This window comes from Hemiscyllium ocellatum, chromosome 36 (genome assembly GCF_020745735.1).
Source record: "Hemiscyllium ocellatum isolate sHemOce1 chromosome 36, sHemOce1.pat.X.cur, whole genome shotgun sequence".
In the NCBI taxonomy this organism is placed as follows: domain Eukaryota; kingdom Metazoa; phylum Chordata; class Chondrichthyes; order Orectolobiformes; family Hemiscylliidae; genus Hemiscyllium; species Hemiscyllium ocellatum.
Window position 1 is genome coordinate 26,730,522 of NC_083436.1, and position 18,383 is coordinate 26,748,904.

The 18,383-nt window shown below is 44.1% G+C and overlaps 1 protein-coding gene across 6 annotated transcripts in view; it reads right to left on the reverse strand.

Moving 5' to 3' along the window:
- The window catches only part of kiaa0232 (KIAA0232 ortholog), a 137,240-nt gene that overhangs the window by 38,817 nt on the left and 80,040 nt on the right, over positions 1-18,383 (reverse strand). For all 6 annotated transcript variants that reach the window (XM_060851792.1, XM_060851793.1, XM_060851795.1 and 3 more), the window contains one exon: positions 9,514-9,583. In XM_060851792.1, coding sequence (XP_060707775.1) covers positions 9,514-9,583 — 70 coding nt within the window. The remainder of the gene's footprint in view (positions 1-9,513; positions 9,584-18,383) is intronic.

Consider the following 18,383-nt stretch of genomic DNA (forward strand, 5'->3'; position numbering starts at 1 on the left):
GAAATAGTGTTAAGTGAAAGAGTTATCACATCTTCTCAGTTACTTCTGAATTCACATTGACCTAAAATATCAAACACCACATGGATACTAAAGTCAAGCTTTTGGCGTATTTTTACAATGTCAAATGGAAATGTTCACAATTGCAGAGCAAGAAAAATATGAAGTTAGAGATCATCTTCTGCGTGGTTAGGAGGATGACCAAAGCTGTATAAAATGATTCAGCTGCTTCATCTTCTCCTAGCACACGACATTTTATATGTGCTAAAAACGTTTTATGATAAAATGGTTAAATATAGTAATTCAATTGCTATGTTCTACTTCTCTTGAACAGTTCAAATTTCCAATGAAGAGCAGCGGCAGTAAAGTGAAATCTGCCCAAACAGGAATCATAACCAAAAAACATTACAGGGCAAGCTACATAAAAAAAAGGACAGAAAAGCACTTAACTAACTTACATTTGAGCTGATTCTTTTTAGTAATTTCATAAAAGTCTGATTTTTTGAAAATTCATAATGCACAGTTGTAAAATGCAACAATTGATGCAAGCACAATGTTAAACTGACAGCCAGCCAGATCGGAGGATGAATGGCTAAACCAAATTTGCACCATAAACATTCAATCAGCACTGCTTGAACTTCTGTGAATAAAGATGAGATCGTACGGGATTCATGGGAATCTGAAGACAGAGGCAACAGTGCAAATGACCAAATTGAAGCTGCATAAATATTATAACAAATGGACAGTCAAAGTTTAGAAACAACATTGGCTTGTGTTTTATTTAAAGGAGTGAGGGGTAGCAGTGGTGATGGTGAAGGCAGAAGGATGAAAGAATTCTTTCTTCTAGGAATAGATGCAGAAAAAAGTGGAATTGGAAAGGTAAAGGGATATGCAAGCGACAAGGGTACAAAATCTGAGTTTGATGATAGAATAGATAGGCCACACGAAATAAAAAATGAGGTCTGCAGATGCTGGAGATCACAGCTGCAAATGTGTTGCTGGTCAAAGCACAGCAGGCCAGGCAGCATCTCAGGAATAGAGAATTCGACGTTTCGAGCATAAGCCCTTCATCAGGAAAAGGTTACGAGTGTGACACAGAGCAAGAGAGCGAGACACGGAGTGTGAGACACACACACACACACACACACACACACAGAGAGCCGCTTAGAGGGAGAGCCGCAAACACACAGAGAGACATGCACAAGAGAGAGACACACACACACATGGGGGAGACAGACACACAGAGGGAGAGGGAGAGACACACACACAGAGGGAAAGGGAGAGGGAGAGGGACAGAGACACACATGGGGGGGAAGAGAGAGAGACACACACAAAGACACGCACAGAGGGAGAGGGAGAGACACACACAAACACACAGAGGGAGAGAGATACACACACAAGGGGAGAGACAGACACACATAGACACAAAGGGAGAGAGAGAGAGAGAGAGAGTTATGCGACGCACCCACCCACACCGTGCATGCTATGCACCCTCACGCTCACCTACCCACCTCGCGTGCAACATGCACACACACTCACCAAGTGTGCGATATACATACATACTCACACCCATACCCAGCTCATGCCGGCACAGACATACACACCCACACCCCGAGTGCGCGACACACATACACAAAATACACCCACCCACACCAAGCATGTGCATACACACACAACCCGAGCATGCAATACACACACACACCAATACACTCACCCACATCCCGAGTGTGCGACACACACACACCCATACTCCGAGCGCGTGACATACTCACATACCATCCACCCACACACCCCGAACATGCTACACACACACACACACACAAACAAACACAATACACCAACCCACACCAAGCGCGTTTCTCAGACGCGCACACACACACACACACACACCACGTGGCCCGTACACACACACACCCACACCCCGTGCGCACGAAACACACACCCACCCACACCCTGAGCATGCGGCACACACACATCTACACCCCGAGCGTGTGACACACACACATATTACACCCACCCACACACAATATGTGGCACGTGCACACACACCCTCAACGTGTGATACACACACCCATCCACACCCCTAGTGCTCGACACACACACAATAATACACTCACATCATGCACGTGGCACACACACCGAGCATGCAGCGTATGCACAGACACACCCCTACACCCCGAGCGTGTGACACACACTCACACCCCACACAGCGAGCAAGTGACACACATACACACACACCTAGCGTGCGACATGCACACACCCACCTCTGCAAACACATCTCCGAGTGCGCAACACACGCACAAACACCCCCAAAGTGCGCGGGACCCACACACATACACGCACAGCGCGCCCCACACACACACCCAGCGCGCGAGACACACACAGCATGCGACACATACACACACAGTGCGTGACACACACTGTCTCACACACACACAGAGCGCACGATGCACACAGCGTGTGGCACATATATGCACAGAGTGCAACGTACACACGGCGTGACAGAGAAACAGAGCGACAAAGCAAGAAACACAAAGAGACAGACAGAGAGACACAGACAGAGATACAGACAGAGGCAGAGAGAGAAAGAGAGAGGTAATTATGCTCAGATCAATATAAGACAATATTACTGATTACATAGCTTACATGGGTGAAAATATAAACAGAGTCAAGTCATATTTTAGGACCTGGAATTCTCATCTTGCCTAAGAACTATAACGTTTGAAACAAAAGACTGGTGTGTGGGTGCACAATCCATGGAGTTTTGACAGATATAATATTATAGTAGTCACACTAGGCTGCATTTATTGTGAATCTCACTCAGTGATGCAATGCCCAGGATGCACAGGAACATGATCACTGCAAAGTGACAAAAGCAGCTGACAGGAACCTCATCATTTTCTGTGATTTTATTTTCTGGGGTTTGCAGCACATACATTTCCAGAGCTCACCAGTCTAATCGATCTCTCTGTTCAAACAAAAACTCTACGGTTGTGGATCTGAGAAACTAATGATTGTCCATTACTAGAATGCGTACTAAACAGGTCTTAAATCTGTTTGGCACTGTGCCTGTGCACTTCTATCCACTGCTGTAAATAATGGCCAGACAGCTACCCTATTTGGGAGCGAAGCTCTGCCTCATTCCCAGTCTTTTCCCTCATCCCTCCATCTGGAACAGCCATGATGATTGCCATCTGTATACACCAGATATGATATGAAACACCAACACCGATCGTAGATGTGTAGGCACTTCCTACAGCCTGTTGTGGGTCTGCAGACATCAGAGTCTGTTTTTGTGTATGTTGTCATTTTGGTGTTCACAGCAATTACTCCACATAACATGCAGGACATTGCCCATGTATTCTGCACCATCAAGCAAGGTGAAACATTACTTTTTAAAGCATTGTGCTTAGAGCTGAATAAATTCTCTTTTGGCTAAAGGATTTTTAAAAAACAGAAAACTACACTACTGGAACCATAATTGTACAAATTGGAATACAAGTGATAACAGAGAAGTCAAAATAGGAAGGCGAGGTGAAACGTGGCTTAAATTTGGTTCTGGGAGTAAAATTTTAATTGACTTCAGTACTTAAAATCTGTGTTCATCTTCCTCCAACAGAGAACTGACTAGGCTGTGTAACTAATTCAACAAGATGTGGAGGGAAAGGCTTAATGGACAATGAAGGCCTAATTCTATTTTATACTTAGCTGTACTAGATTTTCTTCCTGAGCTTTCCAAATAAAAAAATAGCCATTTTTGTCTCGTATTTCAGAATTCTTTCAGGATTTAAACAATGCAGTAGATGAGTTAAATAATAGAAAATTGTCAATTATCCAGGAAAAAGATTCCAGCAATGCCTGATACTGTGTTTTTTCAAATGCTGCATTTTGGTAGACATTCTCATATATAGCACCTAAACAGACTCTCAGTGATGGAGTGAGTACTGTACCAATGTTTCACCATCTTTGATAGTACATTTTTACACCATTATTGTGAACTAAATTGACAGTATAACAATAAATTTACAATCCATGATCTTATTACATATCATTTCCATAATTAATTGCCTTTCCATTAATTTGCTAGACAGATGCAGGTCTCTTACAAATAAGTATGCAAGTTCTGGAGGGGCAGTTGTAGCCATCAGCAGGATCTTGTATACAACATTTGACTCATCAATGTTCCTTCAAAACTGCAAGGATGCACAGCAATGTGAAAGCTCATGTACATGCCAACCCCAAACCTTGCCTTCTAAATTGCCTTTCAAAAGCATCTGCAAGTCCCCACAAACTAAATATTTATAAGGTGCATTACCACAACTGCCAGGTATCAATTTGTGGTCTTGTAACCAGAGGGGGTAACAATTGCATTGTGCCCTTTGCAGGTTTTCCTATATATATCTGTCCAATCTTTCAGCTGGCAGGTTACATTTCAATGAGGCAGGTTAAGGCAATTTAATTTCTCAGACAATCCAACAGAATACAGAGCAGCTGATCAATTCATTTAGATCTCAGTCCAACTTTCCTTACTGCACCAATACAAACAATATACTTCTACACATGAGTGCAGCATCTTTCTTGACAAAAATAAACAAATGTAAAGCCATGCCACTCAACTTCCAAGCTTGGCATAAAACATGGTTCTTGCAGATGTCTAGAATCCTGACCAGTTATATTTGCTTTAATGCTAACTTAATCCATGTCCACAATCATAGAACATAGAACATAGAAAAGTACAGCACAGAACAGGCCCTTAGGCCCACGATGTTGTGCTGAGACTTAATCCTAATGTAAATTATAGTAACTTAACCTACGCACCTCTCTACTCACTGCTATCCATGTGCATGCCCAGCAGTCGCTTAAATGTCCCTAATGACTCTGCTTCCACTACAGCTGGCAATGCATTCCATGCATTCACAACTCTCTGCATAAAGAACCTACCTCAGACATCTCCTTTATACCTTCCTCCTAATATCTTCAAACTATGTCTTCGCTTACCAGTCAATCCTGCCATGGGGAAAAAGTCACTGGCTTTGACTCTATCTATTCCTCTCTTTATTTTGTACACCTCAGGCCTCCTCTCTTCCTCCTCCTCCTCTCCAGACAGAAAAATCTGAGCTTATTCAACCTTTCTTCATAAGGCAAGCCCTCCTGTCCAGGCAGCATCCTGGTAAACCTTCTTTGCACCCTCTCCAAAACCTCTATATCTTTCCTATAGAAGGGTGACCAAAACTGGACACAATCAGAGGGAACGAAGGGAGTATTTACGATCATGGACTCCCAAATACAGTGGATGAGTTATTAAGCAATATCTCTGAGTAGGCTAACAAATTGCAACAGAAAATTCTGGAAATATTCTGCAGGCCTGAAATCTGTCCATACAGCTTATTTAAATGATAGTTTTCAGCAAAACCAACCACTAGGTTCCTTCAGCAAATGCCCATTTAATATAATATGGAAAAGGTTTGTGTAAAGAGTTGTAGCTTGGGTGCCGGTTTTTGTAATTGTGGGTATATTCGCCATGCTGGTAAGTTGATTTGATGATGTTTCATCCCCTGTCTAGGTGACATCTTCAGTGCTTTGGAGCCTCCGTGAAGCGCTGCTATGTTGTCTCTTCTGGAATTTATTTGGCTCCGACTCTGCTGCTTCCATTTGTTCGTTATAGTGGCCAGTATATTGGGCCTAGGTTTAAGTGCTTGTTGATGGAGTCCGTGGATGAGTGCCATGCTTCTAGGAATTCGCTGGTTACTCTCTGTTTAGCTTGTCTTATATCATTGCGGTGTCCCGTCGAATTTGTGGTCCTTGTCATCTGTGTGTATGGCTACTCGAGACAGATAAAATTGTGGCGTTTAGTGGCTAGTTGGTGTTCATGGATGTGGATGATTCAACAACCAAAAATATGAACGGATTAATGAAACACCTATGGGCTCACCCACCTCTGGGCTCAATACAGAAGCAGTGATGCAAAGATTGGAACAAACAGCCCTACTACAAATCCAACCTAAACTCTGGATCAGATATGTCGACAACACTTTTGTTCGCATTAAAAGAACAGAAAAAGAACACACATCGGATCATCAACACCATAATGACAGGGATCATTTTACAAGCTATGAGAAAACCAACAGTCAACTCCCATTCCTAGATGGGATGGCACAAAGAACACAGAACGGTGAATGCACCACACAAGTGTACATGAAATGCACACACACTGACCAACTCTGAATTAGAACAGCAACCACACACACACACAAAGTTGCATTGGGACCCTGTTCAAAACGGCTACAATACACTGCAGCACTCCCAATCTGCGAAGGGAAGAACAACAACTCTGCAGCTTTCGCCAAGAATGGATACCCCCGCAACTTCATCTGCAGCTGCTTAACAGGCAAACAACATGATGGGGACATGCCACGACCCAACTCACTAACCACGCAACCTTTCTAAAAAAACGGCTCTGAACTTACAGTCAGACTTCTCTGACCACTGGGATTCATGACAGCCGATAAACTGAAAGCCACGCTCAGACAACAACCCACCAGGCCAAAAGACCCAGTACCCATCAGGTGCAAGGCTGACATAATTTACAAGATTCCATGCAAAGACTGCATGAAACACTATATAGAACAAACAGGCAGTCCACATCCACGAACACCACAACCAGCTGTCCTTAGTAGCCATACACACAGATGACGGGGACCACAAATTCGACTGGGACAACACTACGGTCACAGGACAAACTAAACAGAGGACAGCCAGAGAATTCCTAGAAACATGGCACTCATCCACGGACTCCATCAACAAGCACTGACCTAGACCAACATACCAGCCCCCACAATGAACAACCGGAACTCGCAACCAGAAGCAGCAAAAACAGAACCAAATAAATTCCGAAGAGACAGTACAGCAGCGCTTCACATGAGGCTCCACAGGATTGAAGATGTTACCTAGTCAGGGGACAAAACGTCTGCAAATCCACTTTCCAGTTTGGCGAACATACCCACAACCACGATAATATGGTGGGTTTGTAAAACATGACAGTGTCAAGTCGGTCTTCATTAATGGAGATGGAGAGGTCCAGGAAGGGGAGGGAGGTGTCAGAGATGATCCAGGTAAATTTAAGCTCAGGGTGGAATGTGTTGGTGAAGTTGATGAATTGCTCAACCTCCTCGCGGGAGCACGAGGTAGCGCCAATGCAGTCAGCAATGTAGCGGAGGAAGAGGTGGGGAGTGGTGCCGGTGTAATTACGGAGATCAACTGTTCTACATAGCCAACAAAGAGATAGGCATAGCTGGGGCCCATACGTGTGCCCATGGCTACCCCTTTGGTCTGGAGGAAGTGGGAGGATTCAAAGGAGAAATTGTTATGGGTGAGGACCTCTCCATCTCCATTAATGACGACCGACTTAACACTGGCATTTTTTACAAACCCACCAACTCCCACAGCTACCTGGATTACACCTCTTCCCACCCTACCTCTTGCAAAAATGCCATCCCGTATTCCCAATTCCTCTGCCTCCGCCGTATCTGTTCCCAGGAGGACCAGTTCCACCATAGAACACACCAGATGGCCTCCTTCTTTAGAGACTGCAATTTCCCTTCCCACGTGGTTAAAGATGCCCTCCAATGCATCTCGTCCACATCCCGCACCTCCGCCCTCAGACCCCACCCCTCCAACCGTAACAAGGACAGAACGCCCCTGGTGCTCATCTTCCACCCTACAAACCTTCACATAAACCAAATCATCCGCCGACATTTCCGCCACCTCCAAAAAAACCCCACCACCAGGGATATATTTCCCTCCCCACCCCTTTCCGCCTTCCGCAAAGACCGTTCTCTCCGTGACTACCTGGTCAGGTCCACGCCCCCTGCAACCCACCCTCCCATCCTGGCACTTCTCCTGCCACCGCAGGAACTGTAAAACCTGTGCCCACACCTCCTCCCTCACCGCTATCCTAGGCCCTAAAGGAGCCTTCCACATCCAAAGTTTTACCTGCACATCCACTAATATCATTTATTGTATCCGTTGCTCCCGATGCGATCTCCTCTACATTGGGGAGACTGGGTGCCTCCTAGCAGAGCGCTTTAGGCAACATCTCCAGGACACCCGCACCAATCAACCGCACCGCCCCGTGGCCCAACATTTCAACTCCCCCTCCCACTCTGCCGAGGACATGGAAGTCCTGGGCCTCCTTCACCGCCGCTCCCTCACCACCAGACGCCTGGAGGAAGAACGCCTCATCTTCCGCCTCGGAACACTTCAACCCCAGGGCATCAATGTGGACTTCAACAGTTTCCTCATTTCCCCTTCCCCCACCTCACCACAGTTCCAAATTTTCGGCTCAGCACTGTTCCCATGACTTGTCCGGACTTGTCCTACCTGCCTATCTCCTTTTCCACCTATGCACTCCACCCTCTCCTCTCTGACTTATCACCTTCATCCCCTCCCCCACTCACCCATTGTACTCTATGCTACTTTCTCCCCACCCCACCCTCCTCTAGCTTATCTCTCCACGCTTCAGGCTCACTGCCTTTATTCCTGATGAAGAGCTTTTGCCCGAAACGTCGATTTCGCTGCACTTTGGATGCTGCTTGAACTGCTGTGCTCTTCCAGCACCACTAATCCAGAATCTGGTTTCCAGCATCTGCAGTCATTGTTTTTACCTCCTGAATTGAGGATAGGACAGAGTTAAGTATAAAATTAGCCCAGCAATGAGATAAGGTCCAAGATACTGAACTGTACATTCCTGTTCCTCTTTCTTACATTCTTTAGTCTTTGAAGAAACAGTGATAAGGTTGCGCAAATATATTTTACTTAAATCTAGTTGATTTTGATCTGGCTGATTTAAATTCCAAGCACGACCTTCTAAACACTGTCATTAGGCTTCATTGATGGTCAATTACTTTAAATAACAATTGTGTTGCATAATATGCTTTTCTGGTCGTAAATCTAAAGAAAATGAATGCCAAAGCACTCCGAATAAGCATCTCTATGAACACAAAAAACTGAGATTGACTAATTTTTAAACAAATATTAGAAGTTATTAAAATACAATTTTAATGCATCAGGAGAAATCTAATTTCTTCCCCAATTTAAAGCCTATATCTGAATTTTGAGAAGGAGGTCAGAATTCCATCTCAGTGAGCAAACTTCTATCCAGAACCTCAAGCTGAGCTACAAATCTTCGCAAAACTCGCTAAGATCAGTATTATAAACAGCCAAACAGGTTGGTAAGAAAAACTTGAATAAAATGTCATTCTTTTGTTTGTGAACACGTGAACATTTTATCCAAGTAACCAAGACAAAAAAAACCCTTGATGTTAGCTTTACAATAGATTCAGGTTTTCAAATCTTCTGGAACTCTGCCAGTTTAGAGGTTTGCCATGTGACCTTTTGGATTCAGACCTTAGGTGTATCCCCACCCACCTCCCCCCCAACTCACCCCCCCTTGTAGTCTTCACAAAACCGAAATAGTGAGTCCTCAAAAGCATGCCATTACTTTTAAACTCGACATACCTTTTTGCTTATTCTGCAGTTCTTTCAATTTGGAACAAAGCTCCTCTACTAAAGTCTCAATTCCAGAAGTCTAAGAGAAAAAAGAAGAAATAGAATGATCAAACTCAACTTTAACATCTGATACAAATTTTAAATTTACGGAGTATTATTTCCTGAGAATAAATAATGTTGTAACAACTGAAAGTAAACTTGATGCATATGGTACAACAGATGTTTTTAGTCAAAATGAAATTCCCATTCAGTTTGGCTTGAAATGTTCATTCACAAAAGGACTACAGATCAATGAAGAAAAATTAATACCAATCAGCATCTACATAGATGTGGTTAGATTTCATAGAAACTCTTCACAGTATACTTGAATACCATTTTAAAAAGTGAATTTGTGGAATTAATTACCTCCCAACATTGTAAAATTCATTACTTCCCAATTTTCACAAATGAAGAGACTGGAAAAATATGCAAGGTCACATTCCTTAAAAGGCACTCGACATGGTCAAGTCTTGCTCTGGACTGAACTGGTTGACTAGAGAAGGTAGCATAAACGCCTAACACAAGAGCCTAGTGAAGGAACCAAATCAGAAGGGAAGTTTAATTCTTCTTAAAATAATTAAACAGATTATGTAACAATAAAATCACAGAACCAAAAAACTGATAGAGAAACTGACAAATTTTGAAGACTGGCATCACCAAACCTACAAATGGCACACATGACAGCACAGATACACTCATCACCTTGAGCTTAAAATCAGGAAAGCAATGTTTAATGAAAACAACACACTTCCTATGATAGGGATCCCCCAGTTTCTTCAAGGGAAATCCTCTAAAGATTGAAAAAAAATAGCTATTGCAGGTGTAAAGTCATCAGCTTGGTCCAGGTGGCAGCAACTGTCCCTCAGATTCAGAAGTTTGTGAACTTAGTTCTCAACTCAGCCTTGAGCAAATAAACTTGGTTAACAGTGAAATGAGAAAGGTGTAAAAGCAACAGAAAACTAATGCATGGTCAGAGGTGTCAACCTTGATGGGAAAGGTCAAACTTCAACTGTTTTCCTCTCTACAGATGCTGCCAAACCTGCTGAGTTTCTCCAGCAAGTTCTGTTTGTTTCAAACTGAGGTCTATCTGCCCTAACTGACATCAGACTTGAAGTAGAATTTTCTGGCATCCTGGGATCAAATTCTTCTGGATCAGCACCCTAAAATCAGGCTATGTGGATAATCATCTGAACGCTTTCTGCAAATGTCATTACATATGAATTAATTGTATGTACAGTAACTGCATTTCAAACACTGGTTGAGACATTTTCTAGATAGAAAAGGTACTAAATCAACTTTTGTGAAATTAACGTCATAAATTTCATTCATACTTCTAGTGATGAATTTACCTAAGTGTTCAAATTGAGGCTCCAAACTCCTACACAGTCCATGTGACTGCATTGTTCTATCTCTTCAGGTGGTAGTCGTTACAGCACTATCAGGTCCATGTTGGTTTAGGTACAGCAATCCAGTCAGTTCTATTCTCACACGATTTCTGTAGTCCTGTGTGCTCATTTCTTTAAAGTGCGCATCCAATTTCCTTTGGAAGCCACTGATGATCTCCATTTCCAGCCTGGTCTTTAACATTCAATGCATTAAAAGGTGGTTCTTCACACTTCCTCTGTAGCTACTGCCCAAAATTGCAAATCTGTCCCTAAGTTTCTGGTCCTGACAGCATCAACCAACAGCCTCTTTTTGGCTACCTTATTGGTTCAGATTGAGTGGATCGGTTGGAGAGACAGATAGAAGCGATGAGGAATTTGCAACAACAACAGTATGTGATGGATGGCAGTTATAGAAAGGGGGGAAAGTCTCAGATACAGTCACATAGATGGGTTAACTCCAGGAAGGGTGAGAAAGGTCAGCACCTAGGGCAGGAGACTTTTGTGGATATACCCATTTCAAACAGGGATATGCTGTTTTGGAAAATGTAGGGGGTGATGGATTCTCAGGGGAACGTAGCACCAACAGCCAAGTTTCTGATATTGAGACAAGCTCTAATGCAACGAGGGGTACGTTGGCGTCCAAGAGATCAATTATGTTCGGGGATTCTGTAGTCAAAGGTACAGACAAACGTTTCTGTGGCCAGCAAAGAAAAAGCAGAACGGTGTGTTATTTCCCTGGTGCCAGGATTAAGGATGTCTCAGAGAATGTTGTCAGAGGGGAGAGGGGCCAGCAGGAGGTCATTGTCCACTTTTGTACCAATGACATTGGAAGGGAAAAGGTTGAGGCTCTGAAGGGAGATTACAGAGTGTGAAGCAGAAATTTAAAAACGAAGTCCTCAAGGGTAGTAATATCTGGATTACTCCCAGTGCTACGAGCTAGTGAGGGCGGGAATACGAAGATAGAGCAGATGAATGCATGGCTGAGGAGCTGGTGTATGGGAGAAGGATTCACATTTTTGGATCACTGGAATCTCTTTTGGGGTAAGAAGTGACCTATACAAGAAGGACGGATTGCACCTAAATTGGAAGGGGACTAATATAATGGCAGGGAAATTTGCTAAAACTACTTGGGAGGATTTAAACTAGTAAGGTTGGGGGGGAGGTGGTGGTGGGACCCAGGGAGATAGTGAGGAAAGAGATCAAACTGACACGGGTACAGCTGAGAACAGAAATGAGTCAAACAGTCAGGGCAGGCAGGGGACAAATTAAACTGCATTTATTTCAATGCAAAGGGCCTAACAGGGAAGGCAGATGAACTCCGGGCATGGGTATATCATAGCAATTACAGAAATGTGGCTCAGGGATGGACAGGACTGGCAGCTTAATGTTCCAGGATACAAATGCTACAGGGAGGATAGAAAGGGAGGCAAGAGAGGAGGGAGAGTGGCATTTTTGATAAGGGATAGCATTACAGCTGTGCTGAGGGAGGATATTCCCAGAAATACATCCAGGGAAGTTATTTGGGTGGAACTGAGAAATAAGAAAGGGATGATCACCTGATTGGGATTGTACTATTGATCCCCCCACAATAGTCAGAGGGAAATTGAGAAACAAATCTGTACGGACATCTCAGTTATCAGTAAGAATAATATAGTTGTTATGGTAGGGGATTTTAACTTTCCAAACATCGACTGGGACTGCCATAATGTTAAGGTTTAGATGGAGAGGAGTTCCTTAAGTGTGTACATGACAATTTTCTGATTCAGTATGTGGATGTACCTACTAGAGAACATAGAACATAGAAAAATACAGCGCAGTACAGGCCCTTCGGCCCTCGATGTTGCGCCGACCAAATCCTACCTAACCTACACTAGCCCAATAACTTCCATATGCCTATCCAATGCCTGCTTAAATGACCATAAAGAGGGAGAGTTCACCACTGCTACTGGCAGGTCATTCCATGAACTCACAACCCGCTGCGTAAAGAATCTACCCCTAACATCTGTCCTATACCTACCACCCCTTAATTTAAAGCTGTGTCCCCTAGTAACAGCTGACTCCATTAGCGGTAAAAGGTTCTCAGTGTCTACCCTATCTAAACCCCTAATCATCTTATACACCTCAATCAAATCTCCCCTAAACCTTCTTTTCTCCAATGAGAACAGACCCAAGTGCCTCAGCCTTTCCTAATACGATCTTCCTACCATGCCAGGCAACATCCTGGTAAACCTCCTCTGCACTCGTTCCAATGCCTCCACATCCTTCCTATAGTATGGCGACCAAAACTGCACACATTACTCCAGATGAGGCAGCACCAGAGTCTTATACAACTGCAACATGACCTCAGGACTCCGGAACTCAATTCCTCTACCAATAAAGCCCAGTACACCGTATGCCTTCCTCACAGCACTATTTACCTGGGTGGCAACTTTCAGAGATCTGTGTACATGGACACCAAAATCCCTCTGCTCATCCACACTACCAAGTAGCCTACCATTAGCCCAGTAATCCATCTTCTTGTTACTCCTACCAAAGTGAATGACTTCACACTTAGCTACATTGAATTCCATCTGCCACCTTTCTGTCCAGCTCTGCAACCTATCTATATCCCGCTGTAACCTGCCACATCCTTCTTCACTGTCCACAACTCCACCGACCTTTGTGTCATCCGCAAACTTGCTCACCCAGCTTTCAAGCCCATCCTCTAGATCATTTATAAAGATGACAAACAGCAACGGTCCCAAAACAGATCCCTGTGGTACACCGCTAGTAACTGCACTCCAAGATGAACCTAGTCCATCAACTACTACCCTCTGTCTCCTTCCAGCCAGCCAATTCCTAATCCAAACCTCTAATGCACCCTCAATGCTATACCTCCGTAGTTTTTGCATTAGCCTACCATGGGGTACCTTATCGAACGCCTTGCTAAAATCCATATACACCACATCTACTGCTTTACCCTCATCCACCTCCTTAGTCACCTTCTCAAAGAACTCAATAAGGTTTGTGAGGCACAACCTGCCCTTCACAAAACCATGCTGACTATCCTTGATCACATTATTCCTATCCAGATGTTCATAAATCTTATCCCTTATAATTCTCTCTAAGACTTTGCCCACAACAGAAGTGAGACTCACTGGCCTATAGTTACTCGGGCTGTCCCTACTCCCCTTCTTGAACAAGGGGACCACATTCGCTATCCTCCAGTCTTCTGGTACTATTCCCGTTGACAATGACGACATAAAAATCAAGGCCAATGGCTCTGCTATCTCCTCCCTAGCTTCCCAGAGGATCCTAGGGTAAATGCCATCAGGCCCAGGAGACTTGTCTATTTTCATCCTTTCCAGTATTCCCAAAACCTCCTCCCTACATACCTCAAAGCCATCCATTCTAATCACTTGTGACTCAATATTCACACCAGCAACAGAGTCCCGTTCCTGAGTGAATACTGACGAAAAGTATTGATTTAGTGTCTCACCAATCTCCTCCGCCTCCACGCACAACTTCCCACTACTATCCTTGACTGGACCGATACCTACCCTAGTCATCCTTTTATTCCTGACATACCTATAGAAAGCCTTTGGGTTTTCCCTAATCCTACCAACTAAGGACTTTTCATGTCCCCTTCTCGCTGCTCTTAGCTCTCTCTTCAGATCCTTCCTGGCAACCTTATAACTCTCAATCGCCCCAACTGAACCTTCACGCCTCATCCTTACATAGGCCACCCTCTTGCCTTTCACAAGGGATTCCAATTCCCTATTAAACCACGGCTCCCTCACAAGACCCTTTACTCCCTGCCTGACTGGTACATACTTATCAAGGACACTCAATAGGTGTTCCTTGAACAATCTCCACATATCGTTAGTGTTCTTCTCCTGAAGCCTGTTTTTCCAATCCACACATCCTAAGTCATGCCTCACCGCATCATAATTTCCCTGCCCCCAGCTATAGCTCTTGCCCTGCAGTGCACACTTATCCCTCTCCATCACTAAAGTAAAAGTCACCGAGTTGTAGTCACTGTCCCCGAAGTGCTCACCTACCTCCAAGTCTAACACCTGGCCTGGTTCATTACCTAGAACCAAATCCAGTATAGCCTCACCTCTTGTTGGCCTGTCTACATATTGTGTCAGGAAACCCTCCTGCACACATTGGACAAACACCAACCCATCTAACGAACTTGAGCTATAGCTTTCCCAGTCAATATCTGGGAAGTTAAAGTCCCCCATAACAACCACCCTGCTACTTTCACTCTTCTCCTGAATCATCCTCGCAATACTATCCTCTACTTCTCTCGGACTATTGCAAACCTTGACCTACTCTTGAGAAATAAGGCAGGGCAAGTGACTGAGGTGTCAGTGGGGAAGCACTTTGGGGCCAGCGACCATAATTCTATTCGTTTTAAAATAGTGATGGAAAAGGATAAACCAGATCTAAAAGTTAAAGTTCTAAATTGGAGAAAGGCCAATTTTGACGGTATTAGGCAAGAACTTTCGAAAGTTGCTTGGAGGCAGAGGTTTGCAGGTGAAGGGATGGCTGGAAAATGGGAAGCCTTCAGAAATGAGATAAGAATCCAGAGAAAGTACATTCCTGTCAGGATGAAAGGGAAGGCTGGTAGGTATAGGGAATGCTGGATGACTAAAGAAATTGAGGGTTTGGTTAAGAAAAAGGAAGCGTATGTCAGGTATAGACAGGATAGATCGAGTAAATCCTTAGAAGAGTATAAAGAAAGTAGGCGTATACTTAAGAGAGAAATCAGGAGGGCAAAACGGGGATATGAAGTGGCTTTGGCAAATAGAGTTAATGAGAATCCAAAGGGTTTTTACAAATATATTAAGGACAAAAGGGTAACTAGGAAGAGAATAGGGTCCCTCAAAGAGCGGCAAGGCAGCCTTTGTGTGGAGCCACAGAAAATTGGGGAGATACTAAATGAATATTTTGCATCAGTATTTACAGTGAAAAAGGATATGGAAGATATAGACTGTAGGGAAATAGATGGTGACATCTTGCAAAATGTCCAGATTACAGAGGAGGAAGTGCTGGATGTTTTGAAACAGTTAAAAGTGGATAAATCCCCAGGACCTGATCAGGTGTACCCGAGAACTCTGTGGGAAACTAGAGAAGTGATTGCTGGGCCTCTTGCTGAGATATTTGTATCATCGATAGTCACAGGTGAGGTGCCAGAAGACTGGAGGTTGGCAAATGTGGTGCCACTGTTTAAAAAGGGCAGTAAAAACAAGCCAGGGAACTATAGACTGGTAAGCCTGATCTCGGTGGTGGGCAAGTTGTTGGAAGGAATCCGGAGGGACAGAATGTACATATATTTGGAAAGGCAAGGACTGATTAGAGATATCTTCGAGGACAAAGTGAGGATTGCAGATGCAGGAGATCAGAGCTGAAAATGTGTTGCTGGAAAAGCGCAGCAGGTCAGGCAGCATCCAAGGAACAGGAGATTCGACATTTCGGGCATAAGTCCTTGATAGTCAACATGGCTTTGTGCGTGGGAAATCATGTCTCACAAACTTGATTGACTTTTTTGATGAAGTAACAAAGATGATGGATGAGGGCAGAGCAATAGATGTGATCTATATGGACTTCTGTAAGGCATTCGACAAGGTTCCCCATGGGAGACTGATTAGCAAGGTTAGATTAGATTAGATTAGATTAGATTAGATTTACAGTGTGGAAACAGGCCCTTTGGCCCAACAAGCCCACACCGACCCGCCGAAGCGCAACCCACCCATACCCCTACATTTACCCCTTACCTAACACTACGGGCAATTTAGCTTGACCAATTCACCTGACCCGCACATCTTTGTGACTGTGGGAGGAAACCGGAGCACCTGGAGGAAACCCACGCAGACACGGGGAGAACGTGCAAACTCCACATAGTCAGTCGCCTGAGTTGGGAATTGAACCCGGGTCTACAGGCGCTGTGAGGCAGCAGTGCTAACCACTGTGCCACCGTGCCGCCCACTCATGGAATGCAGGGAGAACCAGCCATTTAGATACTGAACTGGCTCAAAGGTAGAAGACAGAGGGTGCTAGTGGAGGGCTGTTTTTCAGACTGGAGGCCTGTGACCAGTGGAGTGCCACAAGGATCGGTGCTGGGCCTTCTACGTTTTGTCATTTACATAAATGATTTGGATGCAAGCATAAAAGAGGTACAGTTAGTAAGTTTGCAGATGACACCAAAATTGGAGGTGTAGTGGACAACGAAGAGGGTTACCTCAGATTACAACAGGATCTGGACCAGAAGGACCAATGGGATGAGAAGTGGCATTTGGAGTTTAATTCAGATAAATGCGAGGTGCTGCATTTTGGGAAAGCAAATCTTAGCAGGACTTATCCACTTAATGGTTTGGTCCTAGGGAGTGTTGCTGAACAAAAAGAACTTGGAGTGCAGGTTCATAGCTCCTTGAAAACTGAGTCGCAGTTAGATAATATAGTGACGAAGGCATTTGAAATGTTTCCCTTTATTGGTCAAAGTATTGAGTACAGGAGTTGGGAGGTCATGTTGCGGCTGTACAGGACATTGGTTAGGCCACTGTTGGAATATTGCGTGCAATTCTGGTCTCCTTCCTATCAGAAAGATGTTGTGAAACTTGAAAGGGTTCAGAAAAGATTCACAAGGATGTTGCCAGGGTTGGAGGATCTGAGCTATAGGGAGAGGCTGAACAGGCTGGGGCTGTTTTCCCTGGATTGTCGGAGACTGAGGGATGACCTTATAGTGGTTTACAAAATTATGAGGGGCATGGATAGGATAAATAGGCAAAGTCTTTTCCCTGGGGTCGGGGAGTCCAGAACTAGAGGGTGTAGGTTTAGGGTGAGAGGGGAAAGATATAAAAGAGACCTAAGGGGCAACTTTTTCACGCAGAGGGTGGTACGTGTATGGAATGAGCTGCCAGAGGATGTGGTGGAGGCTGGCACAATTGCAACATTTAAGAGGCATTTTGATGGGTATATGAATAGGAAGAGTTTGGAGGGATTTGGGCCTGGTGCTGGCATGTGGGACGAGATTGGGTTGGGATATCTGGTCAGCATGGACGGGTTGGACCGAAGGGTCTGTTTCCATGCTGTACATCTTATGATTCTATGATACGTGTAATAATCTTGTATGTCTCATCAAATTTTTCCTAAAGCCTATTGTCAAGAACCAGATGCAATATTCTAGTGGTGACTTAACCAGAGATTTGCATATTCTCTCTTTGATGCCTGATAGTGTCTTTTGGAAATTGACAGGAATTACCATCTTTGCTACAATTCAGGGTTTGGGATTGGCAGAGGGATGCTGAGAGAGATAGATCTAATCACCACTGGTATGTAATTGGTTTAACCATTGATTACATCTGCCTAACAGCATTATATATTGTTGGGCCATGTACTCCTCTGCCAGAGCAGAGCAATCACCTACTCCAGGATCATCCTGAAAGATAACCTCAGGCTTGAGTACAAAAT